Source organism: Acanthaster planci, linkage group LG13 (assembly GCF_054643075.1).
Source record: "Acanthaster planci isolate LZ-2023a linkage group LG13, COTS_SCS, whole genome shotgun sequence".
Classification (NCBI taxonomy): domain Eukaryota; kingdom Metazoa; phylum Echinodermata; class Asteroidea; order Valvatida; family Acanthasteridae; genus Acanthaster; species Acanthaster planci.
In genome coordinates, this window is record NC_141789.1 from 11,324,581 (window position 1) to 11,346,067 (window position 21,487).

Here is a 21,487-nt window from a genome sequence, read left to right on the forward strand (position 1 = left end):
TTTTAAAGAAATCGAGTCCAAAACTGTGATATCCAGTCTGTGATACACATGTGAGGGATCTGAGTAATCCGAGTAACCAAACCCAAGAAAAATACAAATGACACGAGAACAAACTCAACGTGAACAATTACACAACAGCCTCGTAATACTGGTGAACACAAGTACAATGCTTGTATGTTTTAATGTTAATAGGCACATGATTCTCTTGTGGTACAGTGTACACTTCACTGAGTAAACTCTGAGTACTAGTACAGTTGTATCAACCCATCACGAAGTGTGACAACTACGTGAAATAACAAACGACCTTGTCTCCATAAATACAAACCACACTAATCATTAGGGTTCTTTATCTTGTTACCTGACATTACATTACAGTTCAAGGTTTTTGTCTCTATTTTGTCAAGCTCTCCTTTTCTCTGCATTTCTTCCAAGACACTGAAACGTGACTACTACTGTCCATCAGTCTCTGGGGACAAGGGCGGGAAAAAGTTACATAATAGGCTCAATCTATTAAGGATATCGCACAAGATTAACTATCTTAGCCCTTTGATGCGCCAAAGCGGTAAAAAAAAATTACACTCTACTTGTCTTCTTTTGCCTGGCACAAGAGACTCCTAAATAAACTGTTCTCAAATTGCACATTAGTAATACAGCACATAGGTTTTCGGGGGAAAAGTAGCATAATAAATATGCCCATGGGCAAATAAAGACAAAATAAATTAACATATGTAATTACAAATAAATAGGCGTGCATCGTATCTTTCCACATATATATATATATATAATTACTGACTGTATGCAATTGCATGTGATGGTACAACAGCTTTGCCGTGTACATGTAGGTGTCTAATAAATTAATTCTAGATAAGCACATATCTGGATTGGTATCTCTTTGTAAATGAGATGAAGAATTGCAAATAAAGGCAAGATGCTCATATTGAGGATGTTAATAAATAACTGGTTAATACACGTTTTTATGACACAGACGTGTGATATGAGAAAATACGGTTATTCTTTCAGATTTTCCAAGTAATGTTCATGAGAACATGGGTCTAAATGTCATTTAAATCAGTGCATTGACTTTCATTGACAAATGTTTTGACAAAGCTTCATTAATACACATTATACAAGTACAAACTCTACACTTTGTGATTGTTTCTTCCCCAGTACCGAGGCAATCATTACAAATATCCTGTTATTGGCACTTCAGTAGTCACATCAAATTTCATGATTCCAGATTAAATGTCTGCACAAGCACACCTCACAAAGCCCATACAGTGCACGTACAGCAAAGTGTGCCATTTAATATTACCAATAAACAATCTTTCTTGCATGAAGTTTCACGTTGTGGATGTACGTGTATGTGCAAGACAGTGCATCAAGCTCGCCATGATCAAGACTTGTACACGTTCAACACCCACAACTGACGTAAACAAAAGGAGCGCTGTGCACGCACACACGCCCACGCAGTATCAAGATGAAATGAATTTATGGTTGACATTATCAACACACAGCCACAACAGACATTATGTTAACGACCAAACGCATTCATTTTCCATCAGTCTCAGTTACAGTGGTACACTGCATTTCACGGTGTGATTTGTCCTGGTGCATTTAAAGAGACTGAATTATACACAGTGATTGTGCTTTCTTACCTTACATCAACACGTCAAATATTCTCCACATTATTTCATGTACGTGTGTGTAGATTGCGGTGCTGTCATGTCATGACTTGATAATCCTATGGTATACTGCAGATTTTGGACCCTGTGTTTACAGAACCGTACAAGGTTTCTAGAGCGTGTACCATTGTAACAAATGGGCGGTCTTTGTCATTACTATGTTTAACGTAAAGGGTTAGCACATTTTCTTTTATCTGTTTATTTTCCTTAGAATTCAGGATTTTTTATTCAGGACCTACATGTGTAGGTCCTGAACTTTGAAGGGGAAACAACCGGTCCTCTTAGGAAAATCCCACTGTACATGTACTTCAAGGAAATAAACATCTTCCAGCAGTACTTTCAAGTGTCACAAAGATACTAGCCTACCACTTACAAAAAGACACCGCAGTGGAGTCATTAAGGAAAATTTTCAAGAGGTCTTGTCTTTTAACCCATGATTCTATCACGACTGTGTATCTGCACCAGCATGTACGGTAATTGTAGCTACCTGAATTATCCTTTTAAAGTTTTTTTTACAATAGTGCAGCTCATTTTTAAAAGGTCTCGGCACGCTGAGCAAACTACTTTTGTCTCATATCTGCTTGAGAGCTAGCAATGTAAAGTTGCACTTTGAGAATTCCAACCGGGGAGTCCATTGGCATAACCGAATCCACCTGTGCCAGACACCATAGCAAACATCCAACTGACGGCACAATAGAACAGCACAGGTGCGGGGTGACAGCAGCGTCACAAATACATGTACACAGACAGTGGCGCCACGGCGCCAAGTCTCAGCACTGACCAAACTTTCCCAACGTGCGTCTACTTCACTCGTACCACTTAGTTTCAATTTCGACACCAAATCTACACGCAAGTGTACCTACATGTAGGTGAATATATTTACTACACAGAGGAGTTTGCACACAGTTGCCAAATAAACTCGGCTGTACTGTCCTGTTACAGTAAAAGCCCAGAGTTGTTAAATCCAATGTTAAATAGTATGCATTTACGGCATGTGTCCATTTCCACGTACCACTTTACGGTGTAAGATGAAGAATTGAAGAAACAAAATGAGGTCTAAAATATATCATATACTACACCTATAAACTCCCGCCAGGAGGCTATATTCAGATTGCACTAGTGAGTCATATCAACATATACCATAGACTATTTTCCACTATTACAGGAAACCAAAACTGACAGATAAATATAACTGCTCACTATAAGTGAGCATAGAATTCAGATTTTTGCACAAATTTTTTTCTTATTTTTTTCTTCTTTTTCTCTTTGTACCAATTGTAATACTTATATGACGAGGTAAACATTAATTTCAGTCTACACTATAACAAAGTCTTTCTTCACCTGAATAAAGATTTCAACAAGTGTAAGGTTGTAAAGAGCAAGAAATCCATCCCTTCAGACAACTCAGCTGAATGTACTTTTGGGCACTGCAATGCCTTAGGCACTGGGCGATGCCCTAGTACATGTACATATTCAAAGTACATGTACATGCGCTGGCGTGTACATGTGCAATGCGTACATTCACTTCAGTGTGTGCATGTAGGCATACGGTATGAACAATGTGCATACATGTAGCAAACAATGTGTCTGTGCTTAGCCCATCACAAACACTCCTGAATCAAAGACTAATGTACAAGCACCGTGATGGCTAACTGCATCAAATAACACAACGATCAATGCTCAACCTTGATGTACATGTACACATGTACGTGTATGTGCATACAATGTACACGTAAAAACTATGAAACCACATCGCTTCAAGAGTTCCTACATCTCTGGAGGACTTGGGCCCAAAAATATAGTTCTGCTTCCCATTACTTGACAGATAAGAATTTTGTTTTGAAATTATGCTTTTTTCACTGAGGATTCAATGTATAGCTGGAAGTATTAAGTAGTGAAAATCGGCTGCCCCAGTGGATGGGTGGTATTTGTGATACTAGTTGCAAGCATAAACTGTTCAACCTTTGTGTACCGCATTCAAACTAAAAAGGGCGTAATTTTTTCTTCATTTCCACTTTCAATCTTTCCCACAATTTTTCACCTCCAAAATGATTTTCAGGATCGCGACGTCAAAATAGGGAAGGCCGAGGAACAGAAAGCCTAACTATTTGGGGGGCCTTCTACGTGTATACACATTCTTCAATTGCCTAATGGTTGTCTCTTAACTATGCACTATATCCCATTCCAAAAATTGAATTTCACAACCGTAAAACCCTACTACATTTCTACCTAACACAGATATAGAGAAGCAAAATTTTATGAAGTACCAGAAGGAAAAAAAATGTGGAAAGTATAACAAAAAGAAGAAAGGAAATGCACTCTACATTTTAAAAGAAAAAAAAATTACAGAGTTACAATTTAAATACAAATGTATAGTTTTTGAAAATTTGTGTTTGATTTCATCCTAAAAAGTTACAAAAACAGAAAGGGAGAGGAGAAATATTTAGCTATTCCTAAACACAGTTAAGTATAAGTTAAAAAGGTTGTAGCACACCCTAGTTGCTTAAAAATCTGCTATTAGCACCTTGGCTAATACCCGGAGACTATTTCATCATTTTGATAAAAATGAAAGTACACTCTCCTTGTACAACTGTACAAGTGCGTCATTAAGATTTCATCAATATCTTAACATGTACAGGACCAAAAACAATGTTGCTACAGGCAAGTATTCGGATACATGCATCCCTGCAGTAACATCCTCTTAAGAAGCAAAGTATATCTTGTGCACTGCAGAATAAACCGCAAGCGAGTAAAATATTCCTATGCAGCATTTTGACATCCCAAGATCTAGCCAAGTTGCAACAGGGGCTCTTCCTGTTCACTTGGTAAGAGCAAAAACTGGTAAAAGAAAATGCATCCTTTTTCCCTGCAACCCCCAATGGTACAAGGAACCTTTGTGTACTTGTTAACTGCATTCCTGTCAAACCGACTTCTTTCAGAAGTGCCAAAACGTTGAAAATTTTTTTAAGTTTACAACCAAGTACGCAGAGCAGTTGTCATTCCTGACTGGCTCTTGATATTTTGCTAGCAATGTGCTGTGGCTCACCATCAGGCAGGTGAGATCGCTTCTTGGACCCTTCCCCCAACCCCGAATTATAGCTTCGGACCCCGTCAGGAGATGCTGGCTCTTGCTTGACACTAGATGTTGAGGGCCCCGCATCCAAGGCCTCTCTTATTGTGGACTCTAACTGGCTCGGTCTACCCTCGCCCTTACCTGTGCCTCTCAAAGTCGGCGGCTGAGGCTCCCCACCGTAGAGAGAGTCGTAAATCTGGGCTTCCACCAGCCGGTTGATGGCGTCACTCACGGAGGAATTCCGCATGCCCACCAGATCAGGCGCGGCATAGAGGACGGCCGGGCCTCCATTCAGCCCATCCTTGAGGTGGGGATAGGCGGCAGTTTTGAAGGCAGGGTGCACAGGCCAACCAATCCAGTGCTTGGACAGGCCCAGGGAGTGAGAGGCCAAGGCGGCCGCATGCTGGCCGTCGAGCACGTAGTATTTGTCAGCCAGCTCTGGGCTGATGCCAAGAGCCGGGGCCAGCAAGGTCTGGGCGAGGTACGCAGTGGGCTGCTGGTGCTGCTGCTGCTGCTGCTGCTGCTGGGGCCCAGCCAGACTCTGCTTGAGGAAATTGAGGTTGTTGTGCATGGCTTGCTTCTCACTCATTGCGCGCAGCCTCTCAGCGAAGCTCTCAAAAGGCCGGTGCACATCACTGACCGCAGGCATCTGTTGGGCTTCTTGTTGGTAGACGCTCGTTGGCAGGCCTTGAGTGCTGGACGGCTCCCCGGGATCATACTCCGTCTTGACTTTCTGGCTGCCGATTCGCTTGCCGAGACGTTTCAAGTGGCGCTCTTTCACTTTATACTCTAGCGTGGAATGCGGAACACCAAAGACGTTCCCAGCACGAGTGACTGTCATCTCCCCTCTTTGGACGGCGTTGACTGCTTGCATCAGGCAATCGCGGTCATAGCAGCGGTAGCGACCTCGCTTTGGGCGCTTCCCTGACCCGTCTTGAGAGCAGCCAGATCGTTGAGAGGCTTGCGGAGAGGAGGGCTTGTTAGAATTCAGGCTGTAGCCTTGCTGCCAGTTCTGCAAGTCCCCTCCATCCTGATTGTCTGACTTGTCGTTCTTGTTCTCATCACTGTCCGATTCTTGGTTATCCGAGCACGAGTTCATGGGCTTGTAGAGGGGGATCTTAAGGTCAGGCAGAGTCTGCGGGCGCGGCTGCTTGATGGATGTCTTCAAGGCTTTGGGGTCACAGCTGCCGTTGACTTTTGCACAGGCCTGCTCGGCAGTCAAATGGCAATGTATGAGTTTCTCTAAGAGGTGCTGCGGTAGTTTGGACTCTTCATCTTGATGTTGTCGGTGCTTGGTGATATTCTCCTTGTGCAACTGGTCCACATCCAGACCAGCCACCAGGCTGAGCCGGACGCAGGAGGCCACCAGGTCCTGCAGGATCTCCTGACTGATGCCGTTCTCCAGGTCCTCGTCAAGGTGTTTCACAGGGATGGTGCGGCCGACCAAGAAGCTGCGGAGGCGGGCGACGATGTCCTCGCCTTCGTCCTGGGCGTGGAACCTGCTGCCATTGGACAGGGGCTTCCCGTCGGGACCGAGCCCATCCTCCAGGCCGCCCTTCCCCCGGCCGCCAAAGTCGGCCAGCTCCTGCGCCTCCAAGATGTCACTGTCCTCCTCCACAACAAGGAAGCTGTGGCGGTTGAGGTGGTTGCGGATGGTCGAACGGGGGATGCCAAACAGCATGGCAGCGCGCCGGGTGCCCACCTTGCCAGACCGGACTTCCTGAAGGGCCAGCTTCAAGTCGTCCTGGGTGTAGGAGGCCGAGCCATACCCTTTGGTGGGCCGACCCATTTTATTCTTGGCTGGCCTTCAACATGAAGTGGGAAACAAATCAGCAGTTTAGAAAAAAAAACAAACTTATTTATTCATAATTCTTAAAAGTCCATTCAAATTTTTACATGTTGACAAATCACAAAAAGACACTGTAACAAATGTGTACAGAAATATTAAATACACAAAGCAGAACAATATGTTGTCCAAAATGTGTGTGAACCACCTTCAAAGTTACAAAAATCCACTATTCTCAGTCCGTAATGGAACAGTTCACAGCTAAGCTAATATCACAGTAGATCATTAACAATGTTAGCCTTTTGACGACAGTGTCAGTCACAATGCCTCACAGCTCACCTGTGGACCGTGACCGAGGGCACTTTGAGCATGTGCTGCTTATTGGAGAGGCCCAGCACCCCCTCACTCAGGGCAGCCTCCCTCTCCAGATTGCCCTGCCGGCTGAGGTCCAGTGGCTGATTCTGCTCTCCGTCCGAGCCATACTCCACCTCATGGGTGTGGATATCATTCACTAAGTGAGGGACGACAGCGAAAAAAAAGGGAGGGGGTTGAAAATAAAGAAAACAATTTCAAAAATGGGAAGGCATAATATAGTCCATTGCATGCCGATACGCAGGGCATTTGGGCTCACCAAGCTACAGATAGGTTAAACATGCCATTCTGCCAGGCCTCTGCCTTCTGATCATAATAGCGGTTGTGGTTCCTTGAGAAATGCACAAATCATGCAAAGTACATGTATGCATAAATGTTGGTTCAGGAATCCCACTGACGACATGTATTCCTCATACAAATAGTACAGTAATTCTCCTGTGCAGGTACTAGCAAGCACTGTAGTAGTCGAGTCCATCACAGGTCCCTTCATAATAAAACTCATAACCAGTCAGAACTAACAAAAGAGTGCTTTTGTCCCAGTTAATTTGAATAGCTTGTGAATATTGAGACTGAATGACTTGTGATGGGCTGGTGATGGACTTATAGGGGCTGGTGGTAGACTCAAATGTAACACTGCTAAACAGTGCGTGGGCTCCACATGCCGAAAAGAGATTGTGTGTTTTTAATTTAAAAAAAAAAGCAGGCATGAGACTGGGGATAAGGAGAAATCCAGGGAACACCCAGCAGAGGTGTTGTAACGACGACTTTGGGGGCTTTTAATAGCTGGAAAGGGAGCGATTTCTCTCACCAATGGCTAGAACTGTGAGTCTCGTACTTGGTTTTATTTATTCAAAATGCTAGAAAGTGGTAAAATCTGAAAAAAATTCAACCTCCAACATTCCAGTTAAATATCCGGATAAATCCTGACAATTTGCAATCCTTAATAACATGGACTTAGAAGGCATACTCACCCCGGGACGAATCTAGGCACTTGCATTGTTATTTATGTGAATACAATGTCCCCGCGGGCCATAACCCCTGGAAATGCTTAGCCAACTTTAAACCCTGTTTTCTGAAAGCTCCAAACATTTCCTGCACATTTCCTCGGCACAGCATAAGCTCTGTGTATTTTTGACCACTCGTTCCTCATAAAGGTCACGCAGAAGATAATTCAGGTTTACATAAATATGGATATTTTCCAAATTCACCCAAACCCTAAGAAAATCACTGTTTTCAAATGACCACCAAAATTAAACACGACTTCAAAACAACTTAATCTACAGTAAACACCAGCCAATAACCAATGGCCACATCTCAAAAAATTCAAAAAATATTCTGATCCATTCATATTAAACTTACCTGAGATCTCGGACCATTCATCTCAGTGTGCTCCCATTAACCCCTACCATGACCACAGAAATTTTCATGTAACCTTGCACACGAACACAAAACCAGTATTTCTAAACTAAGGCTGTCTGGCTTTCCAGAGCAATGCGCATTCACGAAACGGACACACCGCTGCCATGGCGACCCTACCTGATTTGGCCAGCCACTGTTCCGCCCGCTGCAGCCTCTGCTGATGCGACGTGTGCTCCGGCCGGCCAGCTCGGCCGTTGGTCAAGCCACACTCCAGCTTGTCTATGTAGGCCTGGTGCTGAGCAATGGTATCCTGATGAATGGATGGCAACAATATTCCAAGGGTTTACAAAGTGCTGTGCAATGTTCCTTGGAACTTGTAAGAACAAACAGACATTGCACCTGGTGTGCCTTTATCCTTCTAATTCATTTATTTCAAGTGTTGTCTAATGACGCTCATACTTCAAAACGGGCATTTCAATATGAAACTCAGTACATGTACTTCTGATTTCGACGTGTACACATAAATACATGTACACGTACTGTAGACACAGGTACTCAGCATGTATGGCAGCCAATATACTAAGTATGCATGTGACCATGCAACATGATATGCGTAAACCGTGTATTTCTAACTAAACCACATTCAGTTAACACGTTGTCTTGGCTTTGCCACTACCCATGTACGCCAGCATGTACCCATTGTATGACTAACTGTTGGACTTTCCAACTCCAACATGCAGGGAAGACAACCTGCCGTGCTGACATGATCTCTCCACTGTTCCACCTGTTTTTCTCCAGGGCGAGGTGCAGGGGCAGGAACTTATCAAACATGTGATCCAAGCCCTCCTCAATCTTTCCAAATCCACCGGGAGGTTTTGGGAGAATGTTGTGGGGGGGAAAGGGAAGCTTGGATTGTGGAAGCCCTACCCCTTTTCCCACCAGGTCTCCGTGCCCCTTGAGGTTCCAAGTCCTACAGGGTCACACCACCGTAAATTGGCTCATTTGGAAGGAACTCGCAAACTCCCAGGGTGATTCAGATTAAAACTGCCCACTGGGTGGGATCTCAGCACAATACATACATAGACGCTCTCCCTCTACAGTCTCAAAAACAAGCCAGGTTACCCTGCGCAACTATTGGAGTGTGGCAAACAGGATGACACAGGGTGGGGCTATCAGTCCCCTCTCTACCCTCACCCCCCCTCCCTGCACCTTTGCCACCCTGTCCATGCTATTCCCATCCGGTTTGTCCTAGGACACCCCCCTCACCTCCACGGCCTGCTGTCTGGCCTGGCACAGCAGACACTTCTCTTCCCCCTTCCAGTCCTGGCAGGTCTGCTCATCCTCCTCGTCATCTACACACAGCCAAGAAACAACAAACACAGACACATCACGCAAATAAAGGGGACTAGAATTTCTGTCATACACACATACATGCACCAATGTGCATGTACGTGTACAGTGTGCGACACAGTGACTCGGGAGTTCAACCAAATGCCTCCATTGATTGCCAGATTTCCTGCATCCTTCTCCCGGAATGATCACATAGCGAGAGAGTGATTGGCAGTGACAGTCATGGCAATGTCAAGTTTTGAAGATAAAAACTGAAGTAACAGATTTCAGTGTCGTATTAGCAATGGGGTTGGAATATGGACAACAGGCACTCATGACTTGGGTGCCTCCAAATTTGGGAAGAAGAACTGATACACGCATACAACATTTACCGGTACAGTGAAAATGCAAGGCTAAGGTTTAGTATTGTTGGAATCACAGTACTTGTCGTATATTGTTGCACATGCACCAACATGGTTTATCTGAGATACCTGTCCCTGTAAATCTATGTGCATATACCGGTACATGGATCATTCTGTAAATTTAGAGTCCAAAATTAGGACAGTTTTGTGTCCCTGTTACACCCAACCTGTGCAATTTGACATCAAAATATATGGATGATTGAAATTGTCTTCAAACTATTTTTATTTGTTTAGCAGGTAATATGCATCACTCAATCACTCTTGGAAATTAAAGAATGTGTTTTAAACTTGCCACATCATATGTCAGATGTGACTGGGTCACAAAATGTAGCTGAACCCCAAATTTATACAATGGCAGAAATGTACATGTACATACATGTACATGTATGTACCGGTACATGGGTCTTTCTTTTAATATGGGCCAATGTGAATTTCAGGGACATCACAATTATCAGGGCCATTTAAAACAAGACCAGTCTCACTTTCCCGTTGAATTTTCATATGTACAAATTTGTCAATTAATACATGTATGTGTTGATTACATTGAATTCATTTACATTAAAAAATGTTGATTTACACAAAAAATGCAAGGGAAAAACCTCATCGTTTCTCACTGTTTTTTTGGTATTAAGTGTGTCATTTTTGATGACCTGTTTCATATGACATTTCATACCACTAGCAAAACAAATAAATCATTTATTTTTTACCTAACCTACATGTATTAACAGAAAGGTAAATTATGGTATCGGATAAATCTCCAAATGAAATTCATTTTAATTGAGAATACAGGTGCCGTCATAATCTGATATAACGTTACATTGCATTCCTCCAGTTATTACGTAGCTAAAATCATTTTTGGCTGTTAAAAACAAACAAAAAGCTGTTGCAAATCATTTCGAAAACCTAAAATATCAACTCTGAGTACCCCCCAAAAATACCTCCTACTAACTTGTGTCTGAGATCCCAAACATTTCGGAAGATATCCCTGTCCATTCTCGTCAAAAAATATTTTGGTTACTCACAAATTGTTACGTTGTAAACAAAAAAGTCCGTGCAACTTCCAACGTTTGCCCAAGTCGGGATCCTATTGCAAGCCTGCATGCGTTGTCACGTGATCGTCACATGACACAGACATGCCAAGTTCCCGCCATTCCTTCATCGTCAAGAAATTGCGATTGAAGTTTTCATTACACATTACACTGTGACAAAAAATTACAGGGTGCGGGTTTCTTCTCAAGACATGAAGGTAAAATTTACCTGAAACTCAACGTATATGCCGAAAAAAGGAGCACGAAAGCCACTTAAACCTTACAAATAAAAATGAGCGTACGGAAGGAAGGAAACATTTTTCCCCTTCAAATTGGAAACACTTGTCCTGGAGCTGGAAGTCGCCATTTTTCATTTTGCGAGTTTACCTGTATGCTAATGTCTGTTAACGATGTCATGACAAGCTGGTCTAGCGGTCCATTCACAGCGTGCTGTCAAGTCGGTACACATGCGCCGGCGACTGTCTTGTGAGTGGCGGAACGTTCGGCGGCAGTGACCACATGGAAACAGTGCAATGCACATTACGCCTCTCGGGAAACAGTCACCGGCGCGCGTGTGCTGCTCCGACTCGGCATGCTGGTGCTATTTTGTGAATGGTCCGCTAGGCCAGCACACTGTGACGTCATCAACAACATTAGCATACAGCTCAAATCACGAAATTGCAATATGTGCAATGTTTGGTAACAACTGTCATGCTTTATGACATCAAAATTGCTTTGCATTAATTCCCATTCATCAAAAAGATGAACAAGTTTTAGAGTATACATGTATTTGTATCCCTAATTTATTTGAGATCACTATTCATTGACTGCAGACATGAAATGTTGTTGCCATTATTACAACAAAATCTAATGCAGTTCCCAGTGTAAATTAATGTTTGCATTGTGACAATTTTCCCACGTGTAACAGAGAAACCGAAATAAGTCATAAAGCTCTTTAAACTAAAAACTTCAAAACACTTACTGTTTCGGTCAAAGGTGCACAAGCTAAATGGCATGCATACCTATGAGCTGTGCCATATATTTGCTATTTAAGCAACTTTGTGTTAAACCAAACAAAACTTTGCAAAATAATCTTAAAAATAGCCAAAAAGAATTTTGGGAGAAAATGTTTGCCTATTTTTGTGCCACCTGAAACCCCATCTGGAAAAAATAACTAGTGATGAGAATATGTGGTATGTACACAAAACAAAATGGGCAACAGTTGAAAAGAAACCTTTACCTACCAAAAATGACATGCACAGAACCATCATATTTAATTTCTCTGTTACATGTCAAATAAGTTCCTGCACCACTGGACAAATTGAGTCTGTACATGTCAAGTAGTTATTCAAAGCAAAAATCATTTCCATTTATTGCATGTATGTATCATCAATTACATATCAACGAGTTTTGAATTTGTTTAGACAATTTTGAAATGTTGACCACCATGTCACATATTTGGCCCCCTATTTAAAAGAAAGACCCACATGTACATGTACATGATCAGCAAATGTCACAGAAAATACCGGGTAAATGCGCAAATTTTTACAATTACAAGCCAGAAGAAAATCGCAGAAAGATTTCCCCATTGATGGAGCAATATCAAATGGACTGCATAAAGCATCATTTCTGAATGCCAGCAGACATACAAACATGTAGACATTACACTTAAGTCACTGCGAACAGCCCCAAACCACAATCCCTCTCAGAAAGAACTACAACTTGGGAGGCTGTGCTGGCAAGTTTTCCAGGGGTTGTAACCGTACGCAGCTCTCCTCAGAGAATGTCTTAACTGTGGAAATTCATGAAATACCATGGAATGAACACCTACCAAAAATGCCAGGTCCACTGGCAATACACAAGCCAGAGTAATTTCCTTCGAGCCCGGGGGAAATCCTAGATTTGGCCAGGAAATTTGGCTCCATTACAGAACTAACTTTCTTTGAGAATGGTGTCAGGAAACCTGTACACACACTGATCCCCCAAAATAGGAAATTTGATATTCAGACATGTGGGAAGTATTATTTGGTTTCTGTCGAGTTTCCCTTGGGGCGTCCAGTGTGGACAGTCCCCATGGGGTTTTTAATGGAACCTTTGAAATGAGCTGAATTAACCTGTAGCATGTATGGGTATAATTCATGTTGTCTCTTTTTGCTGAAAGGGATATTAAACTCCTTGGAGTTCTATCATCATGCAAGCACGACTAAAGGTTCAGGGGGCCAAAAGAACCCCTCCCAAAACAAGGGTCAAAATGTTTTAGTTTTGAAATGTGAAAAAAAAAGAAGGCAATTATGGAAACCATTGCACCCATGCATCTCAAAATATACAAAAAACCCTTCAAATTTAGTCCAACCCATAATGAGGTCCCTAACAGAATATAAATTTGTCAACCTCCCGGAAAAAAAATTTTCTTCCAGATCTTCCCTTAAGGATCAGGTATCACAAGTACACATGTTCAAAATGGCACCTGCATGAAAAAGGAAAAATGGGCCAGTAAACAACTCAAACCTTTGAGATAAGAGGCTTTTTTATCATTAACTGATCACTGAAATGCGACTACTTTGCATTCTTATTACAAGTAAAAAACAAACCACAACAAACTGTACACTTTTAATCATGAAAACATTCTGTCACTCCCAGCATACCATGACTTGTCACTGGAATGGAAAATATGGGAATGACGATCTGCCGATAAAACAGTGTCACAAAACATAAATGTCGTGCTGAAAGCAGGATGATTTGAAGTTAATCCCTTTTTATGGCAACGTACATGTACGGCATGAAAACAGCCCCATATATGCACATTGCATCACCACACTGTGCCGTAAACAGCGGGTACTACATGAGCGCTTGTGCTTGCGCAATCGCCAAAATCTACTCACTAAACCTTGACCCAACATTTATCAACATCTGCTGTACCTTTGAAGGGAGATATCTTCTTCACGAAGTCAAGGCCAAAAAGGCTTTCCACAACGCATTCAAGACCTGCATGTATAAAGAAAAAATCAAAACACAAACGTCACAATAATGTCTCCATGTACATGTACATGTACTGGGAGACACGGCCGTCTCCCTCCCCTTCCCCCGCCCTGAGAAAACAGATTTTGGGGAGAAAAAAATGATGAGAGAAAGGCAATTTATCTGTTTTCTTTCCCTTGGTTCCAAAATCATGTAGAAGGTACAAAAATGCAGCTGCAAAACAGCTGTACAAAGTTTACATTAAAAATGTCCAGAATTTCTGCTCCCATGCAACCAAAAAAATTGGGTCCTACTGTACAGTAGATTTCCCCTTGGTGCAGCACATCAGTGAATACGGTCAGCGTGTCTGTTTAACTTAATTCCTGGGATTGGGGAAATAAAACTGAACTGAGCAGGAAATGCCACACGTGAAACTGACTTCATACACAGACACCAGTTGAAACACAGACAGGGAAAAATATTATGCACGGTTGTGTCTGAATTATAAAGCTGTATCTTGAAATTACACTCAACTCTATGAGAAGTGACTGCTGCTACAACCATAGTCATGCGTACATGTAGTTCCAAGCCACATGTGCCGGTAATTTACACATGTACATATACATGTACACACATGTACATGTACATTGTACGTAACCACAATCTGACCTTACACATTTTCAAAGGTTACAACCATCATCTATCATTAAAAGTCAAAACAATAGAAAAAATTAGTATGTACAAGGGTAATGCCAGAATTGAGGGGTCCAAAAGTGTGACATTTTGTGTTCCTGTTACATCTGACCTTTGTTATTTGACATGGAAATATCACCGAAATTGATTTCAAACGATTACTATTTGTTTTGCAGGTAATTTGAATTAATTTATCACTCATGGAAATTAGAAAATGTGTTGTGAACTTACAAAATAATACGTCAGATGTGACAGGAAGTCAAAAAATGGACCCTGAATTTCTGGAATTACCCACATACATACACATGCACAACAATGTACATGTATACAAGTAACGTGCCAACAGAAAATCTGAATTACACGTACACGTACTGTGCCTTTGTTTCTCACAAATTTCAATTAAACCGGCGGTAATATCATGATACAAACAATGAAACTGCCTGGATGAAAATGTTTGGGGACAAGCAACAAAACAAGTGCAATGTGCACATGTTACATGTACGTATAAATACACACAAGGGAGTCAGGGAATCCTTCTTTATACATGAGGCATTACTGTAAATGTACATGTAGTGTTCTAATATTAGATTAAGTAGCATGTAAGCGGGGGGCCTTAACTTCCACACATGTGCATGTATAGTACCGGTACATGTACATAAATAGTGCAGCTTTGAGTAAATTTTTCCCAATCATTTTTGGCCTCTTTATAATTCCTTGTGCATACCAAACAATGGCTACATGCACTGTTAGACACGAACAAGGGTTTATCCACTACGAACACAGGGCGAGGGTTCCCCTCGTTTTCTCAGAATGACATAATCTCCATTCAGAACTCGCATCTTGGCATGAAGCCCTTTTGAGCTTGTTATAGTTGAGCTCTGGAGACAAATGACACTGCCATTGATTTGGATGCTTCCATATTTACATGTACATGTATTTGAACAGATAAAATCGGAGAAAACGTGTTTTCTTTAGGTGTGCTCTTTAAGTTACTGTATAAAGCATGACACGTGTACAAAACCAATAGGGATGTCAATTTTCTGGGCATTTCCATTTGTAATTCTACTAAGCTGAGGTACCACAAGTTTTGCCTCCCCTTCCCACCCCCCAATAAAAACCAACACCAACAGGAACATGGCCATACATGTACAGGTACATGTACATTGTATAACTTTGGCTGCATATTGTTCAACAATCCTGCTGAAAGTGTTTATTTCAACTCTTCAGTTACCCGTAATCTTCCATACTCAAGTCAATTTATCCAGCAACCACTAGTGGTACACTATTTGTTATGTACATGTACATGAACACATGTTGTCCATGTATCAGGTAAATAGAGATGGTTTAAACATAATTTCTATTTCACATCCAGGTACATGTACAAGTACACATGTTCACACAGTACATGTACTCGTACATGTAACACGCATGTAAGGTACAATGCATTGTGTAAACACAGAATGGAATCTTTGAAAGTGCCTACACCTTTCGAAACTGAATGTGCAGTTCCAGTAAATTGTATGTACATGTTAAGTACACACCATACAGTGAACATGTACCGTACAACTACATACATGTACAAGTGCCATAATACATTGAGGATGTACACTACACGGTATGCACACATCATTTGACAGAATCCATGGCAGTTTTAAATATGTACATGTACATGTAACTACTGCCCTGCTCATGAAGTTTGAAAGAGAAGCATGTTTGATTTTTCCAAAACATTTTGCTACCTACACTGTACATGTAATGGTTGTCCATCTTCTCAGTTCCTGATAAAATCAGAAATTGTGAGATAATTTACATGTACAACTTGCAAAATCACTGCACATAGAAATCTACCGGTAACTTTTAACCACAGTGCACAGATGTACATGTATGTACATGTACATTTGCACATATACATGTACATCTGCACATGTACATGTACATCTGCACATGTACATGAACCAATGCACATGTACATGTATATGTACATGTACATGTTCATGTACGGTACCGTACATGTACCAGTACATGTATACCACGGCTTTGTGCACTCCAATATCAATTACTAGTACGGCACATGTAAAAATGAATTTATTTTGTTGAGTAACAAAACAAAACAAAAAATTTCAAATATCCACTAGATTTCTGCCGCACTATAGGCTTACATGTACATACATGTACACTGTATGTACACATATCCATAACGCAATTCGCTGTTTGTGCAGGCACTGATGAACAATAGCGTCACAGCAGAAAGCCTGCAGGCACAGACAAGATGTACAGGTGAAACTGAACAAAGGATTTGGCCCCATATGGGTAAAATTAGGGCCAGTGACTCGCAAAATTACGTTTCTGTTATGAGTTTTACATTACACATGCAGATCTCTCCCTGTAACCAAATCTTCTGTAAGCTTTCACAATGTCTGTTTTCAGGTATCATACAAGTAGTACGTGCAAAAGATCAAAATTTTAATACTAGGGAAATATCAGACCATGCCTTAGATTACGTGTGCAAAAGCTCTAATTTCACGAAATTTCAAATGGCAAATTTAAAGGTTGATGCCATGTACATGTACAAGTATCTAGGTATACTTGCATACATGTCCACTTGACAAATAATTTGCAAATCAAACAGACACAAGGGTGTTCTGTGCTAGCATACTGATATACAGTATTACAGAGTACACACGTACATTGTACATGTACATGTATGTATTGTATTGTACTGTAAAAATTAACTTTTGAGTGGAAAATACATGTGCATAAGTATGTAAATACAGAGGACAGCTTTGTTCAGTAGTAATGCACACGCACAGGTACCGGCACATTTGGAACCAATCCATTTCACATTTGTGTAAATAACCCCAAATGTCTCACCCACAATTACATGTATGATGATGCTGCTCAACTCGTGACTTGTTTACCACATTGAATTCAAGTTGCACACTATACATGTACTTCTGTGACTTTGAGTATTAAAGTGACTCAGATCGGTAGCTCAATGACTGACACAGAGTAACTCGTGAAACTTGGGCTTAAACTGCACGTAAAATATAATTTGGCAACTTTACTGCATCCCACTCAAGCAAGTCCAAGGGGTCATGGATGCAAACAGGCAGTCCTGAAGCTGGGTATCCTACTGACAAAAACAATCTTTAGAAATACGGTACTGAAGAACAGTGCAATTGATTACTTCCCTCGCGCTTATCCGTGCTTTCGCCGCAGGTTAAGATGGCCATGAATACATGCTAATAAATGAATGATTACTTGTACCCAGCTACATGTAGGTCAAAAAGTCATGCATCAATTAATTTAAATTTGCTCAAAATGACTTCAAACTGTTGACAGCAACAAACAAACACGCACACATTTTTGGCCGTTTGTACTTGATGTAAGTCACATCCCACTATATTTCAGCATCAAGTTTTGGGAATTGTTTAAAATGGTGTCGACTTTGCATCTTTCGACTAAGCCGCCATACTTTTGCAATAGACTGTTGGATGTCTTCCCAAGTAAGTTCTCTGGACCAGACCCAACAAGTGTGAGAAGTCAAGTGAGTGTCAAATCAAATGCAGTTACACCTCAGGGAGGAGTAAATTTTGTAGAGGGAAGTTATCAAACATACATACATGTACAGTACTGTCAGTAAGTTTTAACAAATGAATCAAAAGTGGAACTCCCAGATGGAGAACTTGAGTGTAATGTGTGTGGTGCATACATGAACACTAACTGATTGGTACAAAGAGATTTTCCTCCTCAAGTTTAACTCAAAGGTGGATCTAGAAACTTGGAAATCATTTTGACTGATATACATGTACATCTGTAGACTGAATCACATCTGTGTTCATGTACATGTATCTATATCCATGTATGAGAAAAGCCATCATTTGTCACACAAACCATGGTTAACAGATTCAAGGAACTCATCACGTGTAAATGTATACATGTAACTTTGTTAGACCACAATGGATGTGTGTAAGGTGCATGTACCTGTACATGTACAAGTACATGGGAGGTTGAAGCCCACAAACCTGGGTAGTTTCTCCCGGTGATTTCCCAAAAGACGTTTCATTTTCACTGATCATTATGGGAAAATCCCTTTGCTACAAGCGAATCATGGAATGGGATTACATCTACATGTACATGTACATGTTTATGTACAAATGCACATGTACATGTTAAAGTGCATGCATTATGTACATGCACACTGTACATGTACACGTAGAGCTATAAATCTTGGGTGAAAATATTCACTTTCCCAACAAGACAGTGGACATCACGGCTACATGTACCGCTACATGTACATGTATCTTTAGTTTAATCCTTATTGTGTAATATCCTGGTTAATGTACATGCATGTATTTGATGTGGTCAATCTGTTTGCAGTTTCAACCTTCAACAATTTAAACCCAATGATATCCAATAGTGGTCATTTTCTGTGGGATTTTCCTGATGTGAGCAGTGAACAAAAGGCCTCTTGCTCTAGCTGTTGGATTCTGAAGGGTTCAGCAGGGTGCCTAGAGAAAATCTGAAGGGGGATATTTAATGTAAAGTGAATGTGTTGGGTTTTGGGATACTGTAAGGCACATTTGATCCACCTCACAGTACATATACGTGGGAAAAATTAGTCATGCATGGAAATGTTTATCAATAGTATCGATACTATTATTAGCATTGAGGATTTAATTAAATGCAACACAGAAACAATGAAACCCATACATGTTTAAATGTACATCCACTTCATATCATATCATGCAAAAAAATGTGCACCATGCATACACCTTGTTTGTACCCTTTTGATGAACACGAATATGTACATGTATGCATGTACATGTGTACACATGTACCGGTACATGGACAAATGAGTCTTGACCAATGGCTCACAGATACAAAGTACATTGTACATGTACATACATGTACATATATACACACACTACATGTAGCATCGACTACTAAATTCTTCTAACATCCCTGAATGAACATCAAATTTAGTTACACGTACATGTACGTGTACATGTACATCACTCTCTCATATATTCTCTCCCCCTCCCAGTAAACATATCATATCTTGAATATTTCCCCCCTGAAAGCCAGACATCTCGGGTGGTACAATAACTGTACCCTTCACACACTTAGTAAGGAATTTGGCTGGAGCGCACTGGCTGCCCAACACATTTTTGGGTAATAATGAGGGGGGGGGGGAAGAGGTCAATAGTGACTATCATTCACTCTGGTGGTGCTGACCTTGGCTCACTCCAAGCAGCAGATGGGATCAGAATATTTTTGTACACTGCTGGCTCAGATATGGGGTATGGTCTGTGTCCCCCCCCCAAATGACATCAATAATGTTAATTTGGAGGACTATGTACCAGTACATGTAAATATTGGAAACCATACACATACAATACCTCGGAGTGGGTGTGCAAATGTCATGTTCGCTGCACACATGTACACGCTGTAACCAAGGTTACACACCGTGCCAGTACATTTGAACATCATGTCATACAGCATGTCAACAAATGATAAAACGATGCATGTGTGTGACATGTATATATGTCTTTCTACAACTACATGTACATGTAAAGTACAGCCCTTATTCTTCAACAGGTCGCTGACTATTTGTGACTGGTCATATTTCATTTGATAATTGCCTTTTTTTAATAATGAAGAACATAATCAACCAGCTTGAGATTTGGAATTTGTGGTTGAGTACTTTTCATGAGTATGTGCATGTATGTATTAAATACTGGTGCATTGCAAGTTTTGATCCTAAAAATGTCCCTTTGGAATGTGTACAGCAAGCATGTACATGTACTGTACCCAGTACACTGTACCGGTGCGTGTGCATGCAACATGTCCTGTGCTTTATTTTAGTACATAGTATTTTAATACTTTTACTCACCAATTCCAAACTGATGCAATTAATAATTATTTGCATTACATTGATAGTGCACACATTCCATACAATCATGTGCACATTAAAAAAATATTACACAAGGAAACATTACAACTCCAGCAAGTACACAGAATCTGATTAAAAATTAAAACTTACATTACTTCAAAGCAGTAACAAAATAAAAACGCTTCCAGTCTGTTCTTAAAAGGGGCAAGAGATTTAATAAGCCGTATTTCAATTACTCTGAACACACCAGGTAATAGAGGAATAAATTATGTACTTCACCGGTCTTAAACGTGCATTTAAGACCGGCTAAGGGAATGGATGCAACTGCAGCGTTCAGTCTCCTGAGCCCTTTTTAACGGTCGTTTAGGCCCGGCCAAACACATGCTTATTCCCATTCATTTATACTTTTTAATTCAGAGATTCAAAAGAAATCAACATGTCATGGATTTCCAATGATTATGTTCTAAAATTTACTTTCATCTTCCAAAACACCCCCGTCCATTTTATGGGTACTGGTATATTCCTTTTGAAAGTTGTCGAATAGAATCTTTTTAAATGAACTTGGGGCGCAAACAGACTCCTGACCAATCAGACTCGAGTAACTTGTCTTGTATCCGTGCGCCAGCATGCGATTTACTTGTAGTATCCTAATTGCTATTTTTGACGACGCATGTACATGTACCGGTACATATATGTACCGGTGCCGTAATGCAATTGATTTCCAGAAATGTAAGGTAAAATAACTGGAAAAGTTTTTGAACTGAACAGGATGTACATGTACACTTTGATATATTATTATGAACCACAAGTGAAACTGGTAACACTTGTTACATGTATTTCACATTCAGTTCACATGTAAATTCAAACTTGCACCCAAACTATGTCACTC

The 21,487-nt window shown here is 40.9% G+C and overlaps 1 protein-coding gene across 2 annotated transcripts in view; it reads right to left on the bottom strand.

Annotated features, from left to right (window-relative positions):
• Window positions 1-146: 146 nt before the first annotated feature.
• LOC110983065 (ligand-dependent nuclear receptor corepressor-like protein) overlaps window positions 147-21,487 on the bottom strand; it is a 28,490-nt gene continuing 7,149 nt past the window's right edge. The window contains exons 2-7 of one of the 2 annotated variants that reach the window (XR_015427564.1): window positions 13,971-14,036; window positions 9,539-9,624; window positions 8,450-8,582; window positions 6,881-7,052; window positions 1,865-6,560; window positions 147-1,827 (exon numbers count right to left, since the gene is read on the bottom strand). Coding sequence is in view for 1 of the 2 variants with exons in the window: in XM_022241978.2 (XP_022097670.2) it covers window positions 4,679-6,560; window positions 6,881-7,052; window positions 8,450-8,582; window positions 9,539-9,624; window positions 13,971-14,036 (2,339 nt within the window). In the remaining variant the exon portion in view is untranslated. Of the gene's footprint in view, window positions 6,561-6,880; window positions 7,053-8,449; window positions 8,583-9,538; window positions 9,625-13,970; window positions 14,037-21,487 lie in introns of both variants that reach the window. The other variant, XM_022241978.2, reaches the window with a different exon arrangement.